The sequence below is a fragment of the Chamaea fasciata genome, unplaced genomic scaffold (assembly GCF_029207755.1).
Source record: "Chamaea fasciata isolate MVZ Bird 193981 ecotype frontalis unplaced genomic scaffold, bChaFas1.0.hap1 SCAF_6, whole genome shotgun sequence".
Classification (NCBI taxonomy): Eukaryota; Metazoa; Chordata; class Aves; order Passeriformes; family Sylviidae; genus Chamaea; species Chamaea fasciata.
The window spans coordinates 69,142,207-69,168,632 of NW_027094091.1; the positions used below are offsets into that span (position 1 = coordinate 69,142,207).

At 52.4% G+C, this 26,426-nt stretch overlaps 1 protein-coding gene across 1 annotated transcript; it reads right to left on the reverse strand.

Moving 5' to 3' along the window:
• Positions 1-16,875: 16,875 nt before the first annotated feature.
• Positions 16,876-23,420, reverse strand: LOC136290787 (nucleolar pre-ribosomal-associated protein 1-like). Its single transcript, XM_066185093.1, has 4 exons — positions 23,258-23,420; positions 22,808-23,059; positions 19,677-19,816; positions 16,876-18,493 (listed from the first exon to the last, which is right to left on the reverse strand). Exons 1-4 carry the CDS (start codon positions 23,418-23,420, stop codon positions 18,419-18,421), a joined length of 630 nt encoding a protein of 209 aa, XP_066041190.1. The 3' UTR covers positions 16,876-18,418.
• Between the last annotated feature and the right edge of the window lie 3,006 nt (positions 23,421-26,426).

Below are 26,426 nucleotides of genomic sequence, written 5' to 3' on the forward strand. Positions count from 1 at the left end.
ACAGAGTCAGGACAAAAGTCAGAGTGCTGCAGGATACCTTGACAGCTCCACACATCTTGTGGCAATCTAGGAATACCCTCTACAGTCTAACCACACCCCACATCACAAATTTCAAGCCCCCGGCACTATTACCCTTGTACCCCTACACCCAGACTGAGCAGCAAGGCAGAGCAGCTCCGGGCCAAACACACACCAACACCCGTGACACAGCACAGGACAAACGAGGGGACGCAACAGGGACAGAAAACGCTGGGCAAGAAGAATGACCCTGAGGGTCCAGAGAACTCGGAATGAGATGACCGAGGTAAGATGGAAGGTGAGCTGGCCAGGCTCAGAGAACCCTGCAGGAACAAGATGCCATCGGGATGACTTATCCCAAGAGACGCAGAGATGGATGCCCGAGAATCCTACGGTCAGAATCCTCCACCTGTCTTTGCATTCTCACAAGACCTAACCCGCCGGAATGGATCAGGGCGGTGCACGGCTGTCAGTACAGCTCAGAACAAGACCTGAAAAGGCATCGGACTGGATGCTTGTGAAGAGAGATGGATTCTGATGAGTGTCCGAGCAGCTGAGACAAAGGCACCTGGCTGAGGAGCACAGAGATCAGAAATGCTAAGACTGATGCCAGGGGTTTTGACAGGCCCCTGAAAGGACTAAAGGAAAAGACAAGACACCCAACAGACAGAGTGCACAACAGACAAGTGACACAACACACACCAGGACTGCTCTGCCCTGCACACCTCAGCACTGACATGAAAAATGAGACTTTTCCTTCACGTAGCCTAAGGGGTCACATCTGGGACATCCCCAGCTCCAAACCCGACTCAAAAAAATCCCTCCCGCTGACCCCTGCCCTGGTACCCCGCTTTCATCCCCTCTGTGGCTCCAAGCCCTCCACTTATCTCTCAAATGTCTGGGGAGGTGAATCCACGCTGGGCGCCAAAGAAGGCCGCCTCTCCCTCAGAAAAATTCCTCCCGTCACTGGGCTGCTGTCTCCTAGTCAGCTACGATAAAGAAAATCAAATATCAAAGCATAATCTTAGCTGCACATCAGCCAAAACCCAGCAGCTCTGCTACTCACCGTCTCTTAAGCAGCACCGGGTCCTCGGGCCCCGTGCGTGCGTCAGCTGAGCTCGGAGGCCGACGCTCGCAGCGCCAAAGCCTTAGAGGCGTTACTGGCACCGAGCCCACCCACCGTGGCCTCCATTAGGGCTGTGAGCATCCCCGGTTAGAGCAGGACAGGAACGCAGGGTGGACATCCCCGGTGAACCTCAACGCTGTGGACTCTGCCCCACCACTGTCACTTCCTGCCTGGCCCTAGCTTAGGGCTACTGCCTGCACCTCTCAGGACTTCTGGCCTTGTCTTGCGTTAGGATTGCTGCCGGCACCTGCTCTCAGGGAAACGGTGTTGGCAGCAGCGCTGTGAGGGCCGGGATGCCTGTACTCTGACTTGTATCCTAGGCTGTACCCCTGATTTTCACTGTGTGTTCTCTAGTCCTTGAGTCCTTTACCTCAGCCTCTGTGTGTATCACTGTAACCTCCCCCCTTCTGAACCCTGCTTCTTCAGAGCCCTAGACCTTGCAGCCGGGGACGCTCTGCACCGTTAGGGTCCCAAGAGCTGTCCCGCACGCAGGACAGGTACATCCACAGTTGTTCCCTGCCTACCCTAAGAAACGTGGCCCTGAGACAGGGCAGAGGCTGACAGAGCCGAACTCTTTGCGGTGGCAAAAGGCACGAAGCCTTACCAACCGCCGCCTCGAGAGGGAATCAGGAGCACTTCCACCGGCTGCGGAGAGACAGGGAATCCCAGGGTGGGTGGGGCGGGAAACCCCCGTTATCCCCAGCCCTGTTGGATCCTGCTCCCCACTATCGCTTCCTGCCTGGCCCTAGCCTGACAGTGTCTGCACAGGTCAGAGCTTCTGGTGTGTTCCTGCACTAGGGCTGCTGCCTGCACCTGCTCTCAGGGGAAGTGTGCTGGTAGCAGTGCTGTGAGGGCCGCTACACCTGTACTCTGACTTGTATCCTAGCCCGCTCCCCTGAGTTTCACCGTGTGTCCTCTAGTCCTTGAGTCCTTTACCTCAGCCTCTGTGTGTGTGGCTACACCTCCCCCCTTCTAAACCCAACTTCTTTAGAGCCCTGCACCTCGCAGCCAGGCCTTCTGGCATTGTCCTGCATAAGGGCTCCTGCCTGTACCTGCACTCAGGGAAACGGGCATGTCTTTAGGGCTACTCCTTCGGGTCTGGGGTAGGGGTGGGGTCGGGCTGGTACACCTGTACTCTCAATTGGCACATCTTGGACATCCCTATCTCCACACCTGACTCAAAAACCCCTCCTGACAAGTCCTGACCCAGCACTCCACTTTCATCCCCTCTGTGGCTCTGAACCCTCCACTTATCTCTTGGACGTCTGGGGATGAGAATCCACGCCGGGTGCCAAAGAAGGCCGCCTCTCCCTCAGGGAAACTCCTGCTGTCGCCGGGCTGTTGTCTCTTAGTCAGCTACAACAAAGAAAACCAAACATGAATGCGTGATCTTAGCAGCCCATCACCCAAAACCCGACAATTCTGCTACTCACCGTCTCCTAAGCTTGCCTGTGTCCTCGGCCCCGCGCTTCAGCTGCGCTCAGAGGCCAACGCCGGCGTCGCAGGGTCTGCCTGGGTAAAGAGCAGACAAGGTGACGTGGCAGCGCTGGAACTTGAGGGGACCCTCCCTCCTTCTCCTCCCTGACTCACCTCAACTCCTCGGCCGTTATCCAAGCCTACCTGGATGGGGCCTTCACAAGGAGAAGATCAAGGCTCCATCACAGACTCCTGGAATGCTCCCGGAGGGCTCACGGGTGAGGTGACGCGGGTCTGTCGTCCCGTTGGTGAGAGGGGAGCTCGGCCTCCTGCGAGTGGACTCCCTAAAACGCACAATAACGGAGGCTTAGAGTTGCACCAGCGAGTGAGGCTTGAACAATAGCAACGGCTTCTGTCCACCCGTCACTGCTCACCTCGCCCACGTCAGCTTGACTGCTGAGATCCGGCTTCACCACCTAAAAATAAAGACAAAGAACAGAGCTGTAACACAGCCATCATTTACACCTCCCCTGCAAACAGAAACAGGGACTGACCTTCTCAGGGGAGCCCCCTCACCCAGACTGGGGGGCTCTGCCACAGATTTCATCTCTCTGCATCTGAAACAGAGTCAGGACAAAAGTCAGAGTGCTGCAGGATACCTTGACAGCTCCACACATCTTGTGGCAATCTAGGAATACCCTCTACAGTCTAACCACACCCCACATCACAAATTTCAAGCCCCCGGCACTATTACCCTTGTACCCCTACACCCAGACTGAGCAGCAAGGCAGAGCAGCTCCGGGCCAAACACACACCAACACCCGTGACACAGCACAGGACAAACGAGGGGACGCAACAGGGACAGAAAACGCTGGGCAAGAAGAATGACCCTGAGGGTCCAGAGAACTCGGAATGAGATGACCGAGGTAAGATGGAAGGTGAGCTGGCCAGGCTCAGAGAACCCTGCAGGAACAAGATGCCATCGGGATGACTTATCCCAAGAGACGCAGAGATGGATGCCCGAGAATCCTACGGTCAGAATCCTCCACCTGTCTTTGCATTCTCACAAGACCTAACCCGCCGGAATGGATCAGGGCGGTGCACGGCTGTCAGTACAGCTCAGAACAAGACCTGAAAAGGCATCGGACTGGATGCTTGTGAAGAGAGATGGATTCTGATGAGTGTCCGAGCAGCTGAGACAAAGGCACCTGGCTGAGGAGCACAGAGATCAGAAATGCTAAGACTGATGCCAGGGGTTTTGACAGGCCCCTGAAAGGACTAAAGGAAAAGACAAGACACCCAACAGACAGAGTGCACAACAGACAAGTGACACAACACACACCAGGACTGCTCTGCCCTGCACACCTCAGCACTGACATGAAAAATGAGACTTTTCCTTCACGTAGCCTAAGGGGTCACATCTGGGACATCCCCAGCTCCAAACCCGACTCAAAAAAATCCCTCCCGCTGACCCCTGCCCTGGTACCCCGCTTTCATCCCCTCTGTGGCTCCAAGCCCTCCACTTATCTCTCAAATGTCTGGGGAGGTGAATCCACGCTGGGCGCCAAAGAAGGCCGCCTCTCCCTCAGAAAAATTCCTCCCATCACTGGGCTGCTGTCTCCTAGTCAGCTACAATAAAGAAAATCAAATATCAAAGCATAATCTTAGCCGCACATCAGCCAAAACCCAGCAGCTCTGCTACTCACCGTCTCTTAAGCAGGACCGGGTCCTCGGGCCCCGTGCGTGCGTCAGCTGAGCTCGGAGGCCGACGCTCGCAGCGCCAAAGCCTTAGAGGCGTTACTGGCACCGAGCCCACCCACCGTGGCCTCCATTAGGGCTGTGAGCATCCCCGGTTAGAGCAGGACAGGAACGCAGGGTGGACATCCCCGGTGAACCTCAACCCTGTGGACTCTGCCCCACCACGGTCACTTCCTGCCTGGCCCTAGCTTAGGGCTACTGCCTGCACCTCTCAGGACTTCTGGCCTTGTCTTGCGTTAGGATTGCTGCCGGCACCTGCTCTCAGGGAAACGGTGTTGGCAGCAGCGCTGTGAGGGCCGGGATGCCTGTACTCTGACTTGTATCCTAGGCTGTACCCCTGATTTTCACTGTGTGTTCTCTAGTCCTTGAGTCCTTTACCTCAGCCTCTGTGTGTATCACTGTAACCTCCCCCCTTCTGAACCCTGCTTCTTCAGAGCCCTAGACCTTGCAGCCGGGGACGCTCTGCACCGTTAGGGTCCCAAGAGCTGTCCCGCACGCAGGACAGGTACATCCACAGTTGTTCCCTGCCTACCCTAAGAAACGTGGCCCTGAGACAGGGCAGAGGCTGACAGAGCCGAACTCTTTGCGGTGGCAAAAGGCACGAAGCCTTACCAACCGCCGCCTCGAGAGGGAATCAGGAGCACTTCCACCGGCTGCGGAGAGACAGGGAATCCCAGGGTGGGTGGGGCGGGAAACCCCCGTTATCCCCAGCCCTGTTGGATCCTGCTCCCCACTATCGCTTCCTGCCTGGCCCTAGCCTGACTGTGTCTGCACAGGTCAGAGCTTCTGGTGTGTTCCTGCACTAGGGCTGCTGCCTGCACCTGCTCTCAGGGGAAGTGTGCTGGTAGCAGTGCTGTGAGGGCCGCTACACCTGTACTCTGACTTGTATCCTAGCCTGTTCCCCTGAGTTTCACCGTGTGTCCTCTAGTCCTCGAGTCCTTTACCTCAGCCTCTGTGTGTGTGGCTACACCTCCCCCCTTCTAAACCCAACTTCTTTAGAGCCCTGCACCTCGCAGCCAGGCCTTCTGGCATTGTCCTGCATAAGGGCTCCTGCCTGTACCTGCACTCAGGGAAACGGGCATGTCTTTAGGGCTACTCCTTCGGGTCTGGGGTAGGGGTGGGGTCGGGCTGGTACACCTGTACTCTCAATTGGCACATCTTGGACATCCCTATCTCCACACCTGACTCAAAAACCCCTCCTGACAAGTCCTGACCCAGCACTCCACTTTCATCCCCTCTGTGGCTCTGAACCCTCCACTTATCTCTTGGACGTCTGGGGATGAGAATCCACGCCGGGTGCCACAGAATGCCGCCTTGCTCTCTGGGAATTTCCTGCTGTCACCGGGCTGCTGTCTCTTATTCGGCTACAAGAAATAAAACAAACATCGATGTATGATCTCAGCAGATCTGTTGGCCAATCGGTCAGGGCGTAAGACAAGTAGACCACCTAAAACACACAAACAATAACATATGCTGAAGAGTTACATCAGAAACACCAGCACACTTAACTGCATAAATATATAAATTTTCAAACAGACAACCCCAAAAAAATTCCAGCAAAAAAAGCCAACTCTTATCACCCCTAGTCAAACTACTGAATATAATAAAAACAACACCATGTCCAAACCCCTTAATAATACTCCAGAACATATACTCAGAGCCCCCCCAAAGTTAAAGACTTCCCCCTAGCCAAATAAAAAGGAAAAAGCCCATGTCTTGCGACCCATATTAATTCATTAACTTAAAACTTTAAAAATAAACGTTAAAGTTTAAACCTTTAGACAACACTAGCACACCATAGACGCCAATCCCATCACTACATGCCAAACCAAAACTTATTTCAACCTTTTGTGCTGCTGCTGCTGCTCGGCACAAAGGTTTGTCCCTCAGCACCTCCTGAAGTAATGTTCCACGCCCAAGGCCTCCCCCAGCCCCTGTGAGATGAACTCACCATCCTTCCATGAGCCTCACCTGGGAGCCCAGCATAAACCCCTCTCCTCCCGCAGCTCCGTGCCAAACTCAGCTCGGGCTCCCCTCTTAAAGCAGTGCTGGCAGGACCCGCCCCCTCGTTATTCTTTACAGCTTCCACCTGTCCCCTCATCAGTGTGACAGCTCTCACCTGGGGCTGCTCTGTCCCCTCAATCAGCCTGTGACAGCTCTCACCTGCAGCTGCTGCCAGTCCCTGCTGCTCATTTCCTGGACATTGCACTGTGTGCACTGACACGCTGGGGCACCGGGCTTTCCTTGCTGTGAATAAGGATCCCTCTGCTCCTGCACGTGCCCAAGGCTGAAACTGGGATTCCACCTCCTAAATTCCGTTTGTGTGAGGTTCACAATTCCTAAGGAAATTTCCCAGCAATCGTTACCCTTCATTTACATTTTCTCCTTTGGAATCATCACTACCTTGTCTTTCTGTGCAAGTGTTCCAAACGTTCATTGGGAGTTCAGTAGCCGGGTTGGCTTGTTTATAACTTAGCTGACAATCCCAGGCTAAATCCAAACACCCAGAATTACAGGCAAATACAGAGACAGTTTATAAATACTGCCCTCCCCTAGTAGGTAGCTCTTCCTTGCACTTCCCTGGAGCAGATTTACTCCATCCTTTCTTCCCAAAAGCACCTCTCCAGCACAAATCCCACTTTTTGGACACAAACCAAACAGAAATCTACTACAGCGCGGCCTGGGGGGGGGCCGGGGTGGAGCCCAAGGCCACTGTCCAACCAGTGCTGCCTCTGGCTCCTCGTTATTTACACTGAGAGCATATTGTAGGACGCTCTGCAGCCTTTCTTTGCCATTCTGTATTGGAAAGAGGATGGATATTAATGACACACACGTCCACAAACAGTCTTTACGGTTCTTCAAAAAGTTAATAATGCCTGTAATAAAAATGGTAAGTAATATTGTGTCTCAGATTGTTTAAGAAAGTGGAAGTTCGAGCTTTAATGTCCTCCTGAGAGACGCTGAATAAAATCTGTCCCCTGAGTTTGCACACAGAAATAAAATACCGATTTTTTTGATCAAACAAGTTAGGTCTGTATGAAAACAGCTGAGGAGGCTTTCATGGCTCAGTGTGATAATTGCAGAGCACAGAACATTAAAGATGGAATGTTAGTTCCCTGAATTAATGCCCTGATGGAGATAAATTCTTTTGCAAAGAGACACAATAGTTTCCTCTCCTTGTTTCTGAGTTTCCGAGCGATCCTGTAATTCCTAACCTGCACGAGTGCAGACCCATCTGACACGGGTAAGTGACATATCCGGCTCCTGGGCTCCAAGCCACGTGTCCCCGATGTCAACGGAAGTCAGGAACACAAAAACAGCTGTGGAAGAAAGTTGAGAGAAAAATCAGAACATATATTCTTCCCTTTCCACACAGTAATACCAAGCCAAGCTGTTCACCTCCAGGATTATGTTTTTAAATGGCTCCCTAACTACTTTTCCTAGATGGAAAATCTGGAGGTGCTTTGCCCATGCAAAACTAATGATCCTACTCACAAGAAGGAACAAACCAGTTTCCTGTTAAACAAAACAGTTTGAAATCTGACCTGTCAGCTGCTATCATTGACCAGCAATAGCAGTCAGCATCCAGGCCTAAGTGGACATTTTTTTGCAGACTATCTCCCCTCTTGAAATCATTTTGGGGTTTTTTTTTTTTACACCTTTTGTTTCATTTTAGTCCTTGTGTCCCAACACAAAATTTTGTGTCCTAACACGATCAACAACAAATACAGAATTAGCTCAATAAAACCGCACTTTTCTGATGGAAATGTCACCCCTAGAAACTGCAAGGTTTTTATAGGAATACTGTCTCAAGAATTCAGTAACTTCAGGTATTCCATACCACATGATCCTGAGATTGCTTGGGCATCCAGAGTTTATAGTATTGGCTGAACTGGTAGAGCTGAGGATACTTAACAACTTTCAGGGACTTGAGATCTTTATCATAGGGCTGGAACATCAAGCAGAGAGCAAGTGGTTCTCTCTGAGAGGGCAGGAGGTCAGTGAAAACAGCAACAAGGTACTCCACGATGCGTGCTCCTAGAAAAGTAAAAATAAATTAAACTATTAACATGAGCACAGACACTGGGGCAACCCTCATTCCTTTGGGCCTCGGCAGCAGCCCACAAAGCATCACTCAGAAAAGTATTGAATAAGATCAAGAAGTGTTTGTAGTGACCTAGACAAATGTTCCTGACCACTGAGATACCTGAAAAATCCTCCACACATCAGTACTTGCTGAAGTAAATAATCCACCCTCACTGTGTTGTGCTAAACATGCCTGTATTTCAACAGCAAAACACCCCTGCCAAGCCCCACCTCAGCGAAGAGCTGATTTGCACCGGGGGCACGCACCCCAGTGAACGTGTGCAAGTTAAATAGAATTTTCTTTCAGAATTGGGACTTCCAGTCCACCCCCGGTGCTACTCGATCGCCAAATACACCCAGAGAACGCAGTGAGGTGCTGTGGAGTTGGCAAGTCCTGCTCCAAGCCCACCTGATGCCCCTGGGACTCCAGCGCTTTCTTCAAGGAGGTGGCAGAACTTTGCCACCAGAGCTTCATTTCTGGAATAGTTTTCTTTGGAAAATGCATCCATTTCCTATTTAACAGCGCAGTCCTCTCTCCCTGATCTCGGAAGAGCTGCCTACAGCCATGGAAACCACTTTCCTCTCCTGGTCTCCACACTCTGTCCTTTAAAACACTGTGTTACTGAAGCCAACTACCTCCAGACCCAGACTGTCCATGCAGGGACAGTGTCTCTTCTCTTCAAGGTCAGGGAAAAGTGGCAGAGGCACCTACAGAGCTTCAATGCCTCTCTTGAGCAAGAAACACCATGGATTTGAATCTCCTTCTGCTTGCAGGGAAGATAATGTCATGTCTTAAGCTAAAAAACGATAAATGGTAAAAAAATTATTAAAAATGGGTAAAAATGATGCCACTTCTCACTCCACTGGTAGAAATGACACATTAAACCAAAAAATCTGTACCTGTTCCAGTTTCAGACTGAAGCAACAGCATATTCCTGGCTTCCAACGCAGCAGAAACAACAGCACTGAAGGGAAATGTTTGGACAATCACATCTTCATTTAAAGAGAGCCCAATTTCTTCATCTAAGCCATCACTGCCCTCGCTCAGGACATCCACCATATAATCAGGACATCTAATAAGTGAAGAAAAAAATCTAAGCAGAGGATCTAGACTAACTGGGAAAACAACAGAGGCAGAACGCAACACTCCAGGAATATAAGGCATTTTTTTTAAATTCAATCCCTCCAAAAAAAAAAAAAAAAAATCAAAGAAAGGATGAAAGCCCCATTTGTCACGCAATACATTGTTAAGTGCAACACAAAAATCACAGCTGAACTTCACTCTGCCTGTCAATGCTGCTGTCCAGCACAGGCTGCCCAGAGAAGCTGTCGCTGCCCCCGGATCCCCGGCAGTGCCCAAAGCCAGGCTGGATGGGGCTTGGAGCACCCTGGGCTACTGAAAGGTCTCCCTGTCCATAGCAGGGGGTGGAACTGACAAGCTTTAAGGGGCCTCCCCATCCAAACCATTCTGGGATTCCACAATTCTATGAACAGCCCCAGGCAGAAGGACTAAATTTCCATTTGAGTTCAAAAATGCTGCTGCAAGAGCATGAATAGAGACTTCAAATACTGTTAAAGTGGCACAACCACATCAGAAATTACTTTTGGGGGTTAAAGTGGTAACTGCAACTCCAACTTCTACTTCTGATACCAAGTTCACATGGAGGGCTGAGTCCTGGAGGTCCTTACTTAACAGGATTTCTATAGTTATCCATCCCCAGTTTGCTTACTGGGGATAGAAAATGTAGCCCCAAGTCGTGAAATTGTGTTTGAGGAGTCACCACATACCAGCAATGTGAGAGACGGGGATGCTGATGTTATCAGAGTCCTGTTTAATTAAACACGGTGACCTGGAGCATGCTGGCTTCCTGAACCAGGTCTGCTGCCTTGTCTGTGCAGGGGCAGGGCTCTGGCACCAGCTTCAGCAGGATCTGTCAGCAAAGGTGGAGAGGAAGGTAAGTGCACTGGCTGTCAAGCGCAGGGGAAGCATATGCTGCTAAGAAAGACCGTGTGCAAAAAGGTGTTGGAAGATGGGCAGGTTTTAGAAGGACAACTTCCATATCACTTCTGCAGCCTTCTGTCTACGGTTCCTTCTCTGCATGGGAGTGGAAAAAAGAAAGGTCCACTGCAATTTGGCATCCAGATTGCTACCACAGACTGAGTCCCTGGGGAGACCGCACTGGAAATGAAGCACTGGGCATTCAACATCCTGAAGAGTAACAGCAAGTGTCAGCTTTCCTTGTAAAAGACCACAATTCACTGAGGTCTGATAATTTTGGCACCTAAAGAGGAGATAAAAGGTACCACACATACGGCTCTCTACACTTATACCAACAATGCTGTAATAAGAACTGATCCTTTTGGATTGCATTTTCCTGCAAATAATTTTCCTGTCCTCCCATTTGAGACAAGAATGATGCCACCTCTGTATAAAGAACCCCAAACAATGCTTTTCTGAGAATCCATTCACTGGTCTTTGACAGGTTTCTCAACAACAGAACAAGATCTCTAGTTCCCACCAACATTATTCTTTGCATTGTTCATCCAGCTAATTTGAACACTGTTACCCTTTCCAAAAACTGAATCACTGCTTCCTTCTGGTCTTCTTTTGCATTATCCAAATGTTCCAGCCAAACTGAAAGTTCCCTTCCATGTGTACTCAAACACGCCACTGTCACGTAAAACCTGTCCAGGAAACAAAGGGGGAGGTGTGTAAATAAACCTCAAAACACCTCAAATACAAAACTCCAAGAGATGCAGATCTTTTTGTACAGTAACTTCATGATCCCTTCTTTTGGGAAAGGAAAGAGGAAGCGCAGGTCGATGAAAAGAAGTACCTGCCACTCTCCTCACCCCCTCAACTCAAGAGGCCTTTTCTTTCCACTCACTAGTGGGACTTGTCAACTGCATAGTGGACAATAAAAACCTTACCTCTATAATTTCTGGAAAGCAGGTTATACTGCTTTCAGAGGGTTGTACATCTTCATGTCATCACAGGCAGAAAAAAAGTGCGCCTTACAAATAGCCTGTAGGACAGTTTAGAAAACTACTGATCTAACAAAGAAAATCATCGCTAAATTAAACCTGAATCCGGTGTCGACCACACAATCATGCAGTAAAGGTATCTGCTGCTTCAAGAACAAATTTTACCATCCTGGCATTTCAGACCTGTGGGATATAGTGAATATCCCGATATTTCAATTCAAATACGTACCCTGAAGATTAATTGTTTGCTGGAAGTTTTCAGATGAGAGTGGGTACTTGTAACAAACATTTTCATCAGTAAATAGAAGACTGATTTTTCACCAGATAGCTTCTCTGTTTCAGAGATGTCCTACAAGAAAAATGTATTAGAATTCCTCTGCTACAGCAACACTGTATAGGACTATGTTGCACTGACAATGATACGCAAGGTAAGCGTGTTACTTTATAGACCTGCCCAAAAGTCCCAAGGCCAGAAACCAGTGGGATCATTTACACTACTTTGCAGTCAATGAGCCAGCATCGTTGCATTCATTTGCAAAATGTTTGCCCGAAAAGCGGAAGAAGACCGTAGTAACAGAAACCCCCAACTATTGAAAGGGCCCGAGACAAAGCAACTTCCCTCATCAATCATATTTCATTCCCTAATCATTCCATGTCTATCCCTGCTACCTCCTCAAAGCCAGGTCCACTCTTTTCTCCTGACATGACAAGCCAAGTCTTGACAGAGTTCTTATTTGACAAGCCTGCAGTAAAATAGAGTTGGGGCCCTGATGGCTTCCACCAATTATGGAGAGCATTAAAAAATGTTGGAATCCTCCTTGGGAAGGGGTGGGACGGCTCCCATCAGTAGCTCATTTCCCTGGTCTGCAGCTCAGGCTTTCCAGACAAGTGGAATCCAGCACACTCTTTCTTGTGAGGGAACATCTCCAGAGACACAAAGAGCTACAGCAACATCCTCCTCCGTTCATCAGGGAGGCAAAAAATGTTTTCCCTGTAAAAAACCTTCCAGCTCAGAAGGGAGTTTTCACTACTGCTAAGACTGTAATTCCTGCTGCTTTACAAAAGGGTCACCCCTAAAATGTCTGGACTAATTTAAAACAAGGCGATGCCAGAGGAAAACATTTGAGGACAACAGAGCAAGCAAACATAACTTTGCACCAGCCTCTTACCTGTACTCTGAACCAGGCAAACTTGTTGGCAGGAAGTTCCAAAGCCACTTTCAGGATCTGGTGCTGCAGAAGAGGAGGGACCTCCTCCCGCAGGCCCTTTCCAGTGACGATACCTGAGGTGCGAACGCAAGAAACAAACTTCACTTCGGTCCATCTGCCTGAGACTTCAGAACATTCCTGTTTTAGGGTTTAGAACACAACTGTGAGACAAGCTGGCAATTCACAGATCTTCATGTCATGGGATCCCCAGACACACTGCAGCGAAGGCTGGCCAACCCAAGGCGGGAATCCAGCCCTCAGAGGGAGATTTCATCACCTAACCCCAGCACAAAGCACTGGTCGTGCATGGAAATATAAAATCTCTTCTATCAGTCTCAGCAACCTTGAAAAGCTGTGACCTACAGGCAGGACAAAGGACAAACTGGAGAGCAAAATACAGAATTTAACTCAACAAATGCTTATACCACGACAATACTTGCTCCAGACAATGGAACTTCACACTCATGTCTCTCCCTGCATCCCTGCTATCACCAGCTCATGAATAACCTCACTTATTCTTGTGACAGGTCAGGGAGCTCTCGCAGTGCAATCAGAACCTGAGCTGCCCCCATATGACCTGACATCAGCAGCACAAAGCACTGGTGTCTGAGCCTCTCGGAGCCTGGGTAGGATCTTTGTGGCCCTCATCAGAGAAACAACAACACATTTTAAAAAGTCACCACCCAGGCAATCCAACAGTAAGACCAAACAACAAAAACTTAATAAATAATAAAAACAGAACAGAGAAACTAAAATGGGCTACTTTTAGAAAACAGTTCCTTTATCTCCACAGAAAAGCAAACCTTCCCTTCTGCTGTGGACTTTGTAAACAGCCAGAGAAAACACTGGAGGAAATACAAACCCCCATCACATACCTTTTAGCAGCTTGCTAAAATCAAAGTTGCTTTGTGCTACCAAGTGGGGCACAACCTTCTGATAAAGACATGACCTGAAGCAGTGCAGCTTTCAGAAGCAGCATCTCAGCATCATCTGAACCTAAACAAAATATTTCCATAATTGGCTTCTCCTTCCTTCACAGCAAGAGTGGAGTGTCGCACCTCCATTACCCAGCACAAGCATTAGCAACTTTATTTCCAGCACGCTTGCCTAGGAAATGACCTGCCGTCTTCCCAACAGGAATGAGAAAAACACCCACAGAATCCCCAGTTTCCTTCCCCACACCTTCCTGTATGAATACTTTCAAAACTAAATCCACTTATTCGGTGCTTAGATCGAGAGCTGCCGTTTCTAATTTGACTCACAAGTGCTCACACATATAAAGCACAACCTGAGCATCTGAATACTCCCTGTAAGAACCCCACCAGTCCCACTGCTGTTCAGTGCAGGGCTGAACAACAGGAAAAAGCGAAGGAAAGGATATGGTCGTGCTGCCGATTTCTGGGCGCGCTACTTTTAGCTAATGTCAGGTAGGTTTGGCTGGGGAAGTGCACGAGACAGTACACTACAGTTTGTGGCAAATTTATTATTTCACTTAAAAATTTCTCTCTTTCCCTTTCCCCTTTCAAAATAAGACTTGTGAGCGTAAGCTTTTGGCAAGAGGCAGACAACAAATACCTGTCTGAGAGAAACAGCAGTAGCACTTAATGCAACTGTTCACTTCCTAGGAAAAGCCATCTCAGGTTTCAGTTGTAACAGGAGGAGGCATAAAAGCTACTTGTTATCCAGCCATTAATGAAAGCAAGCAAAGCACATGAACCAAAACAATCAACACCTAACTCTTCCCTGTTAACTTCATCTCCCTCAGGGAGCTAGAAAGAACTGGATGAAAGCCACAAATAAACTTTGTTTGCCTGAGTCTCAGCTCCCATTAGAAAGGAATTCTCTAGAGGCCACTATGCAAATAAAGCTGTTAAAGGTGAACTGGGAGTAAGTGACAGCATGATGACCACAGAATGCTGAGGAACTACAGCTGCAGTCCTACAGAACCTAGCTGCCCCACTGGTTTCCAAGCCTTGGACTGTCAGTGCTGACATTTTGCTGCCCCATTAGTGCTCTCTACCTGGTTTGCATTTTAATTAGGTCATGTAAATGACCGTGCCTTAGAAAACAAAAACCCAAATGCAATTATGAAGTACCTTTTAATTCCAGCACCTGTGCCAAGACTGCATTGCCACCAGCAATGAGAAAGGAGAGAGCAAACTGAATACAGGCCATGCGGGCATCTGTTCTCCCCTGGAAACATAAAAATGTAAATATAAAATTAAAAAAAAAGCTGTCAGCACACAGGCGGTACCCAACTGCAGAATCAATACTGCAACTGCTGATTACCTGTACCAGCGCCACAAATGGGTAAATGAAACAACTTCTGTAAACATGCTGCATGCAGCCACAGACCCACATTTACATGCAATACATCCACAGTGTATTCAGCTAAAACGCTTCTGGCATGAAGCAGATCACTTTTACCTAAAAAGGAAAATGTGCTAGTTCACGTGCTCTTCAATTCCAGAGATATGAGACCAGGCCACAGATCTAAAGAAAAAGGAAACATGAACAGCAGTTTCATGCCAAACCCTGCGTCACTGAACCTCCTCACTTGTGCCCTGCTTGGTCAGGTCACAAAAATGCCCATTAAAAGGGGCAAGTATAAAACTACCAACTCAGGCACAGTGGAAGCAGCGACACCCTGACCTGTAACAGCACCACAGGATATGAACAACGGATCACAGAATGGTTCGAGTTGGAAAGGATCCTAAGGATCACCTCATTCACCTCCTGCCATGGGCAGAGATGGCTTCCACTAACCCAGGGTGCTCCAAGCCCTGTCCAACCTGACCTTGGACACTTCCAGGGACAGGGCAGTGACAGCTTCTCTGGGCAACCTGTGCTGGACAGCGTCTCACCACCCTCATGGCCAAGAATCTCCCCCCAATATCCTATGTAAATACACCCTCTTTTAAAAAAAACCTCATCCCTCATCCTATCACTACACTCCTTGACAGAGTCCCCCCATGGTTTACAATTTTTTATAAACCTGCTGTGCAAAATAATCTGCATGTAAAGATGATTCTGTGTATGCAAAAGATAAGGCAGCAGGGACTCATGAAAAGGCTGAAAGAAGAAATATAGAAACAAACAAAATTTTGCTGGAAGCTTTGGGCCTGGTATTTTTGTGTTAAAAACTCACCTCTGATAACCAGCTGTGACACAATTTCATGGAAAGCTGTACAAGAGTAAGACCTTTTGGATGCTTGTTTCCTTGTACCTTACTGGAGCACTTGAGCAGCTTGTGGTCAAAAGACTACACCCAAGCACTCAAAATTAAGGGTGGAGGTACTCCTGCAGACAACTCCTGCAGTGAGGTCAAAACTCGAGGAATCTGACAGTTCCAGAACTATAAAAGGTGGTTCCAGGGAAAAAGGGATGTTTGGTTTTTTGCCTTCCATTTGACTGCTTAATAAAGAAAACGTCTGAATTTTCACCTCACATGGCACAAACCTAACACAAACTTACACATTCACTCTGCAAGTAATCTTTAAAATCTAGAAACAATATGTCAACATTGCAAACAATACTGGATTAATTTTATACTTGCATTTGGAATGACACTTAGATATTCTTGTTCTGGTTTGTGTCAATCCTGACTATTTTTAGCAAACAGGGAGGAAACAAGAGATAGTTTCTTCAGGAAAAAGAGGAGTGACTTCTTCCCCTCACTCACATATTCCTCTTAAGGATTTCCAGTTAGAGATAATTTGGATTATTCTGTTTATGCTTTCAAACACAATTACCCTGTATTAGTACTGAGCAATATCCCCTCTCCAACTTCCATTTATTTCAGTGGGACCAAACCACAAAATGACTGACTAGTTTCCAGGAGTGTACTATCGCTTTCACTCTGTTTTAGACACCAGAAGGACAGTTCACAGAAACTGTACATTTATGTTTCTCCACAGCTCGTTGGCAACACGTAAGGCATTTTCATGTGTCCAGTTAGGCACAGTCAAGGACTTCAGCCTGACACAGGACAGGAAGGGAGAGTTAAGCTCTTGCAGATGAAAATACAACAAACATTGGCAACAGTTTGTTCCCAACAGTTAGCTAAAAATGCTGGTGGAGCCATGGCATAGCATTTCATTGCATGCAGGACCTTAATTTACCTTCTTGCATCTTCTTTCCAACAATCCAGGCAGGTATTTCATTGAAATCGAAATGACTATATAGATCCCTTGCTGAACCCGGGCCCTGAGCCACCATTGCTGACAGCAGTGTAAGGCACCCCTGGCTCATCCTAAAAAGACAAAGCAGAGGGAAAACCTGCAGGTTATTTCCAGGATCATGGTTATACTAATCACCAAACCAACAGATTAAAACTTCAAGAGAAAATAGAAGGGAAGTTAAATAATCAAAGCAATTATTTTAGGTAGTAATAACAGCAGCTGGGAAAGAGGGGTGAGGGAGGAAGGGAGAAGGAAATGCCTTTTCATATTCTTCCCCAAAATTAGGCCATAAGGTGAGGCTGGATGTTCCCTTTATCAAGTAGTTTAAAAGGGTGAAAGTGCCAAAACGAACAACTCTAAGATGACCTGTTCATGGCAGTGGGGCTGGACTACGCAAGCCTTAATTATGATTCTATGAACTCCTAAATTCATAGAGGTCTGCCATTTATTTCAACAGGAATACATAAGAGGACAGCAGACCTCCATCATCTGAACAGCCACTACCATGAACAGATTTGTAACTTGTCCATCGTGCATCTGTCATGGACAATCTGTAAAAAGCCGTGTGGTTCAAGCAGAGATCCCATCTAGACATGCAATAAAGAAAATCCCTCTGCACAGCAAAGAGGTTGCACAGAAAATGCAGAGCATCTCCCACCAGAAATCTGCAGCCCCCTCTGTGCAGGTTCTAGAAGGATTCCTCCAGAACCTGCAATCTTTAAACATTTCATCAGAAGTGCACATCTTGCACAGCCTCAAAATTTGTTTCCAGTTTACACATTTGAGATTCTTTGTCAGGTTAAAAAGCCTGCTGCAATAAGATCAACTGCACAGCTCAGGAAGCACAGCTGTGCCTATGAACTAGGCAAGCAGAGAAAAGGTTTTCCAGTTCTGCTCAAAGACTGAAAGATGAGTCATTTGCCTCGGCCAAGTCAATTTCAGTCTGATTTTTTCTCTGCTTCCCTCTTCCTCCCAGGTCTGTACTGAAATGTCTCTGGCATTTGCAACTTTTTTCCCCATCCACAGGAGCATGAGAAATTGTTTGGTCTGGACTAAATAACAACAGTTATTGAGCAACCTAAAATGACCTCAGTTTTAGGAGACTGAAAAAATTACAGAAAAAGCCAGTCTGAAAGAGAAAAATCTATTATAAACATGGCAACCTGACTCCAAAAAAAATACAGGAAAACAAAGAACTCAAGAGCAGCTCTTTTTGCTGTCACAGGAAGACTGCCCAGCCCTGTTCCACGCAGTACATTCCACCCCACAAATCAAGCAGCAATAAAGTAAGAGGACTCAAGGTACCACCAGTGTTAGCTCTCACCAGGGCAGGCCCAACCGATGAAAACTACACCTTCAGGAAATTATCCTACAGCACTGGATTGTATGATGCATCAGAGCTTTCACTTTGCAAAGACTTCCACAGGCAATTATTTTATGACAAGTGGAAAAGGATTATTAAATAAAGGTGGATTATTAGCAATAACTCAAGATGAATTTTGAAACGTCCCGTACAGTCCCTCCAGATCAACTGACAGAGATTCTCCAGCAGAGCACCAAGAAGACTTACTTGTGATTTTCAGAATACAAAGCAGCATAGACCAGTCTCATATAGGAATGAATCAACTTTCTGACGATGTTCATTCCCACAAATGTGAGCGGTCGCTGGCTGTCCTCAGTAAAATGGCTTCTAGGGCTTGAAAGACTAACAGCATCTGCCGGATAAAAAAGTATGTTAGCATCTGACAATATCAGGTAAGACTTGAAATTATTAGCTGAGCAAATAGTAATAACCACCATCGATAAAGGGTAACCCCACCCCAAGAGGAAAGCTTCCACACACGAAAGTGACATTAACTTTTAGATTCTCTCCCAAATTAACGCTTCCTCTCGGAAAAGATCACTTTGGAGAGCATGTAGTTTCAAGGAATCATTGCTTTAAGAGACGGCTGCTCCTAAGTGGACGACGAAAAACAAAATGTCCCCGAGAAAAACACTGGGGCTGTTCCGGTCTTGCAATTATTTCCCTGCAGAGGAATCCAGAAACCACACAGCACTGGGCTGCGCCCATTACAAACACCAGCCCCTGTGAGCAATGGGATATTGAGGGAAGGCTGTCACTGAACACGACACAGATAAAAATGATACTGGAAGACAAAGAATAGCAGGCGATGGTTAAAAAGCCACACAATACAGTACTATGTTGTAAGCAGTCAGCAATGCTGCACCAGCATTCAGAGTGAAAAATTATTGAACTCTTTGTTCATTCGTCATATTCTGATGAGGATAAATTGTGTCCAGCTAAAATAAGAAAAATGAGGTCAACTTTACCAGCAGCTTCCTAGAAATACTGATATATCAGGGAGATACCTAAGAACATTTACTTTCACCAGACTATTGTTTTGCTTACTTAACTGCTTTTATTGATCCCCTTATTTCCTAAAAGATCTTTTGATAACATTTAAAGAACCTTAACAGCTTGATTTGGACGGGACGATTGGCTGTGTGTGTCATTAAATCCAGGAACATCTATGAACTGAAAAGAGCATCTCCCACTCGGTAGGTGCTTCTGCCACTGCTACTTCCAGAAAAAAAAGAAAAAAACCAAACCAAAGCCATAATCAATTATCAGAGTTATCTACACCACAAAGCATTTATTCACAGAACCACAGAGTATCTTGAGCTGGACCCACAAGGATCATCCAGTCCAACTCCTGGTCCTGCACAGCCACCCCAACAGTCCCACGCCTGACAGCGCTGCCCAAACCTTCCTGGAGCTCTGGCAGCCTTGGCCACTGTGACCATTTTCTGGCAACCTTTTGTCGCTTCTTCTCCAGGGTGGGATTGTTGGGACTGCAGCCGCCAGTCCCTGAATTACAAGCCCCCTGTCCAACTTACTTCACTTTCAGGCTTCCTTTCTCCATCGAGAAGCTTGAATATCTCAGCACACTCCATGGAAATTTTCACGTATCCCTCCACGACATCGTACACTTGGGCCGATGGCAGCGTCCTGGCGACGGACACGAACGTCTCCAGCCCTGCAAAGGCGCAGCGTCAACCCGGGGCACCGGCGCCCCGTGCAGGGCCCGCTCCGGCCCGGCCGCGACCCTGAGGGGCCGAGCGGTGCCATGTGCGCCAGCCCCGCCAGCAGCAGCACCGGTGCCACCCACCCCCTGCGACGTGCCCCGGGACAGCCGCCTCCGCCCGGGACGGCGCGGCCGCCTCCGCCCGGGACGGCGCGGCCGCCTCTGCCCAGCGCAGCCGCCTCAGCCCGGGGCGGCGCGGCGCGGCCGCCGCAGCCCGGGACGGCGCGGCGCGGCCGCCTCTGCCCGGGACGGCGCGGCGCGGCCGCCTCTGCCCGGGACGGCGCGGCGCGGCCGCCCCTGCCCAGCGCGGCCGCCTCCGCCCGGGACGGCGCGGCGCGGCGCGGCCGCCTCCGCCCGGGACGGCGCGGCGCGGCGCGGCCGCCTCCCCCTGGGACGGCGCGGCCGCCTTTATCCAGCGCAGCCGCCTCAGCCCGGGACGGCGCGGCCGCCTCAGCCCGGGACGGCGCGGCCGCCTTTGTCCAGCGCGGCCCCCTCTGCCCGGGACGGCGCGGCGCGGCCGCCTCCGCCCGGGACGGCGCGGCGCGGCGCGGCCGCCTCCGCCCGGGACGGCGCGGCGCGGCGCGGCCGCCTCCGCCCGGGACGGCGCGGCGCGGCCGCCTCCGCCCGGGACGGCGCGGCGCGGCCGCCTCCGCCCGGGACGGCGCGGCGCAGCGCGGCCGCCTCCGCCCGGGACGGCGCGGCCGCCTTTGTCCAGCGCAGCCGCCTCAGCCCGGGACGGCGCGGCCGCCTTTGTCCAGCGCGGCCCCCTCTGCCCGGGACGGCGCGGCGCGGCCGCCTCCGCCCGGGACGGCGCGGCGCGGCGCGGCCGCCTCCGCCCGGGACGGCGCGGCGCGGCGCGGCCGCCTCCGCCCGGGACGGCGCGGCGCGGCGCGGCCGCCTCCGCCCGGGACGGCGCGGCGCGGCGCGGCCGCCTCCGCCCGGGACGGCGCGGCGCGGCGCGGCCGCCTCCGCCCGGGACGGCGCGGCGCGGCGCGGCCGCCTCCCCCTGGGACGGCGCGGCCGCCTTTATCCAGCGCAGCCGCCTCAGCCCGGGACGGCGCGGCCGCCTTTGTCCAGCGCTGCCCCCTCTGCCCGGGACGGCGCGGCGCGGTCGCCTCCGCCCGGGACGGCGCGGCGCGGCGCGGCCGCCTCCGCCCGGGACGGCGCGGCGCGGCGCGGCCGCCTCCGCCCGGGACGGCGCGGCGCGGCCGCCTCTGCCCAGCGCAGCCGCCTCCGCCCGGGACGGCGCGGCGCGGCGCGGCCGCCTCCGCCCGGGACGGCGCGGCCGCCTTTGTCCAGCGCAGCCATCTCAGCCCGGGACGGCGCGGCGCGGCCGCCTCCGCCCGGGACGGCGCGGCGCGGCCGCCTCTGCCCAGCGCAGCCGCCTCCGCCCGGGACGGCGCGGCGCGGCCGCCTCCGCCCGGGACGGCGCGGCGCGGCCGCCTCCGCCCGGGACGGCGCGGCGCGGCCGCCTCCGCCCGGGACGGCGCGGCGCGGCCGCCTCTGCCCGGGACGGCGCGGCGCGGCCGCCTCTGCCCAGCGCAGCCGCCTCCGCCCGGGACGGCGCGGCCGCCTTTGTCCAGCGCAGCCGCCTCAGCCCGGGACGGCGCGGCCGCCTTTGTCCAGCGCGGCCCCCTCCGCCCGGGACGGCGCGGCGCGGCCGCCTCCGCCCGGGACGGCGCGGCGCGGCGCGGCCGCCTCCGCCCGGGACGGCGCGGCGCGGCGCGGCCGCCTCCGCCCGGGACGGCGCGGCGCGGCCGCCTCCGCCCGGGACGGCGCGGCGCGGCGCGGCGCGGCCGCCTCCGCCCGGGACGGCGCGGCCGCCTTTATCCAGCGCAGCCGCCTCAGCCCGGGACGGCGCGGCCGCCTCAGCCCGGGACGGCGCGGCCGCCTTTGTCCAGCGCTGCCCCCTCTGCCCGGGACGGCGCGGCGCGGCCGCCTCCGCCCGGGACGGCGCGGCGCGGCGCGGCCGCCTCCGCCCGGGACGGCGCGGCGCGGCGCGGCCGCCTCCGCCCGGGACGGCGCGGCGCGGCGCGGCCGCCTCAGCCCGGGACGGCGCGGCCGCCTCTGCCCAGCGCAGCCGCCTCCGCCCGGGACGGCGCGGCGCGGCCGCCTCAGCCCGGGACGGCGCGGCGCGGCCGCCTCAGCCCGGGACGGCGCGGCGCGGCCGCCTCTGCCCGGGACGGCGCGGCGCGGCCGCCTCTGCCCGGGACGGCGCGGCGCGGCCGCCTCTGCCCAGCGCAGCCGCCTCCGCCCGGGACGGCGCGGCGCGGCGCGGCCGCCTCCGCCCGGGACGGCGCGGCCGCCTTTGTCCAGCGCAGCCGCCTCAGCCCGGGACGGCGCGGCCGCCTTTGTCCAGCGCGGCCCCCTCTGCCCGGGACGGCGCGGCGCGGCCGCCTCCGCCCGGGACGGCGCGGCGCGGCGCGGCCGCCTCCGCCCGGGACGGCGCGGCGCGGCGCGGCCGCCTCCGCCCGGGACGGCGCGGCGCGGCGCGGCCGCCTCCGCCCGGGACGGCGCGGCGCGGCGCGGCCGCCTCCGCCCGGGACGGCGCGGCGCGGCCGCCTCCGCCCGGGACGGCGCGGCGCGGCCGCCTCTGCCCAGCGCAGCCGCCGGCGCCCGGGACGGCGCGGCGCGGCGCGGCCGCCTCCGCCCGGGACGGCGCGGCGCGGCACGGCCGCCTCCGCCCGGGACGGCGCGGCGCGGCGCGGCCGCCTCCGCCCGGGACGGCGCGGCGCGGCGCGGCCGCCTCCGCCCGGGACGGCGCGGCCGCCTCCGCCCGGGACGGCGCGGCCCCCGCAGCCCGGGACGGCGCGGCCGCCTTTGTCCAGCGCAGCCGCCTCAGCCCGGGACGGCGCGGCCGCCTCAGCCCCGGGACGGCGCGGCCGCCTTTGTCCAGCGCGGCCGCCTCAGGGCGCGCCTTTCCCGCCACGCAGAGCCCCTCACCTTTGGCGGCGGCCGCGGGGTTCCGCAGCAGCGCCGTGAGGCGGGCGCCATCGAACTCCTCGTCCCGCGGGCCGCAGGCGCCCCGCTCCGCTTCCCGGCCATGCCCGGTTCGGAGCCGGCACGGCGGCACCCCGGAATCGCCGCTGCTCCCGCAGGCAGGGGCGGGCGGAGCGGGAGCGGCAGCGGCCCGGAGATATCGCGGCCCGGGCAGGGTGGTGCTCCCGCGGTCCCGCCCCGGCCGAGTTGTCGGGCCTGCCCAGCGACCGGTGCTCAGGTGAGCAAAAAGAGTTAAAAATAGTTACCATGGAACGGCACAGAGTCCCCCTCCGGTTCACAAATTCAGAGTGTGCAGAGCCCGTTTTTATACAGTTTTTGGGCTTGGGCAACCGATTACGTCATGGGTTCTTTGTGTGTATGATTCTTGATTCATATTCATCTAGGGTCTTTTACGGTTGCAAGTCAGGTGAATAGTTTTTTCCGGGGAGACAGAAGCTTTTGTCCGGGTTTGCTGGAACCGGGTATTGAGATGTATGTCCTTGACGACAGTCGGGATGATGGCTGTGGGGCGCTGAGCACTCGGCTGACGGTGGCTGATGGCGGTGCTCAGCTCCATCAGCCAGGGGTCACACCCTCCTTTCTCTCCGCGATGGGTGATTATCGTCCCTCTCGGCAGAGGAATGTCTTCCAGGAACCCCGCATTCCTTTACGCTTAAGAAAGTGATGTTATCCAGTAAAACACAAACTAACTCTAAAATATCTACTACACAGGCTTATAAAGTATATTATTAAAAAACCCACGAATTAATCTCAAAACATTCACCTCAATCTCGTTCCACCATCCCTTCCCACCCCCTGCCGTGGGCAGGACACCCAGGCGGCTTTACCTCTAGTTCAGTCAGGCCACAGGGATCCGGGGCAGCCACAGCTTCTCTGGGCCCTGTGCCAGGGCCTCGGCACCCTCACAGACGAGAATTCCTTCCCAGTATCCCATCTGCAGCAGTCTCTCTCTTTTGTTTCAGCCTTACAGTTTTCTTGAAACTTAAATTTATGCAGGTATCCAAATACATTGGCAATTCCAGAAATCGGTAAGCACATAATATGGAAAGTAAATAACATTCTCAAGAGGGAGTTGCTCTGTTTTTGAGGGGGCGAAAAGAAAGGCTAGTGCTAGCAGAACTAGGGAAAAAAAAATTGATTTAACTCTGTTTTAAAAGGCTTAAAGTACCCATACTGAGATCTTCAAGGTAAAAGTCCTAGTTACCAGGCTTACAAGCCTGATAGTTATCATCACACCATATTTCACGGTTCTAGTATTTTAAAAGTACTGCAGAATGCTACTGAAAATTATTTTTATTTCAACTTGAAGTGAAATTATTCTCTCCCCTCACTGCCTGTGGAGCTGTTAGAGGCTTCCAGGAGGCTGGGGAAGCAGACTACGGGTTTCATTTCCAGCCAGGTCACTTCCATGTTCTGCTGGAGTGGACTTTGAAGCCTGTGTCCTTTTCTTTCTCTATTATATCTGACAACTTTCCTCCCCCGAGTCTGCTTTTTGGCAAGACGCATTTACGGAGGGTCAGTCGAAGACCTCAGGCTCAGAAAAAAATCATCTGTTCTGCTGTGCTTACGTGTGCAACAGATGGGAGCAGCAATGAGTCGAGTAGTAACTTCTGAGCTGCCCGGTTTTTCAGTAAATCAAAATATTCTGTGATTCTTGCCAGATGAACTTATCATCATATCCAAGTTACACACACCCCTCTGGCATTTTCAAGGCTAAAAAGCAATTCCTGGTCCCTTGCATGAACCTCAGCTCCCCCCCTTGTTCAAGGAACAGTTCTAGATACAAGACTAACTGAGCCAAGCGACCCTTTCCTGCCTCAGTTACGTCCTCTGAGGCCTTTACTGTCCTGAACAGAAGGTAAACAGCTAAGCCCCAGCCCCGCAGTCCTGCCCAACTTGCCTTTGCTCCCAAACCTGAACCTTTTTCTTTGCTGTGGGATTCCTTACTCGTGCAATCCTGAAGACAAATATCTGATTTGGCAGATGAGACCATTTCTAACACAAAATCTTCACCGAGGTTTCTCTTCTGATTTCAGCCTTAAGCACTCCCGTCCTTCTCAGGCAGCCCCTATCTCCAGCCGTTAGCCATGGATCCTTGCTGTTCTATAGCTGACATTGCCACCCCTCAAGTCTCTTGATACGCATTTACATCACTCCGTAACGGCGTCCTCCTGACCCTTCCCAAACTCAGCCTGATCTCCAGGCCTACAGCCTCTCCCTGCAGATGAGGGACTATGAGAAGGGCTGCAGACAGACCTTTGCATGACCCCAGCTATACAGCCCATGCTAATCCCAGCCCAAACCTGTCCTGCTGTTGGGATACCCCACTTACAGTTACAGTAACCCCTGTGGTGGTTTCACTTCACTTCATCTGTGAGTTGCAATCTCCCACCCTTCACTCCTTTGGTAAGAAACGCATTAGTGTCTTAAAATAAATGTTTCTTTTTATGTATAAATTAAGTATAGAAAGCATTCAGAGGGAATACATTTAATCCAAAATCGCACCTTAAAACTGTAGCTCTCAGTGTTCGCTCTCAGTTTACACAACTATTACACAGAAAAGTTTCCTTCAGTTTTTCCCCAAATTTCAAGTGTGATATAGAGCTCTTTGTCAAATCTTCCTGCTTTCCAGCCTTTGGCACCCTGAGGCATGGGATGACAGAAGGAGAGAGGGTGACGCTGCCCAGGGATGGGCTGACAGGACCACCTCCTCGGCACGGCCTCCCAAGAAGGGAATGCTCCCAACACTATCTCTTCTTTGTCATCACATGTCCAAATGCCCTGTGCCCTGCACCTCCATGATCCTTGCTGGGATCAGCCCAGTGCCAGCTCACACACTTGGACACAGTCATTGCAGAGCTTGAATTCCAGGAGTTCGGCATCGAGGAGTCCAGGGTATGTGCAAGGTCCGTGTATGGACCCAGGAGACGAGTGGGCTGGCAAGGCTGAGGTAAAACCACAACTTTTTTTACTCTAGATGCTGTAAAACAAAATCATCTCTCCTCCTCTTCTTCCTCCTCCTCCAATCCCGTAGTTATTTCAGCTGGAGTGCAAGGAGTGCATTTTAAGCCTGACTAATGGCAATTTATCTTCCTCCCACGAGGAATATTAGAGCCTGTCGATATGGGAGGATCTGCCGACCAGGCATTATGAGCATCAGGGGTTTGAGTCAGAGCATGGGGAGACTCTGGAACTGGGCCGCATGCCCAGGTGCTGAAGATGGGTGGAAAGATCAGAAAAAGAGGGAAGAGGACAGAAAAGTGTCAATGAGCAGGCTGTGCATAGCCAGAGGAGGCATTTGCTGAGAGCACCTCTGAGTATCTACTGCGATTCTCGGGTATTTCTGTGTACTGAAATCCTTCCCACCTTATACACATGGAATAATCTTCAAGCATCATCCAGTCTGAGTTTGACAAAGTCACTGAGTCACAGAATTTACCAGGGAGCCCTTACAGTCTTGATGGGAAAAGCAGGCACTTATAAGCACTGCAATATCATTTTAAATTTTTGTTATATGCTTCTAATTTCACTGTGCTCAGGTCGAATTAGCCTGAGGTCTGGA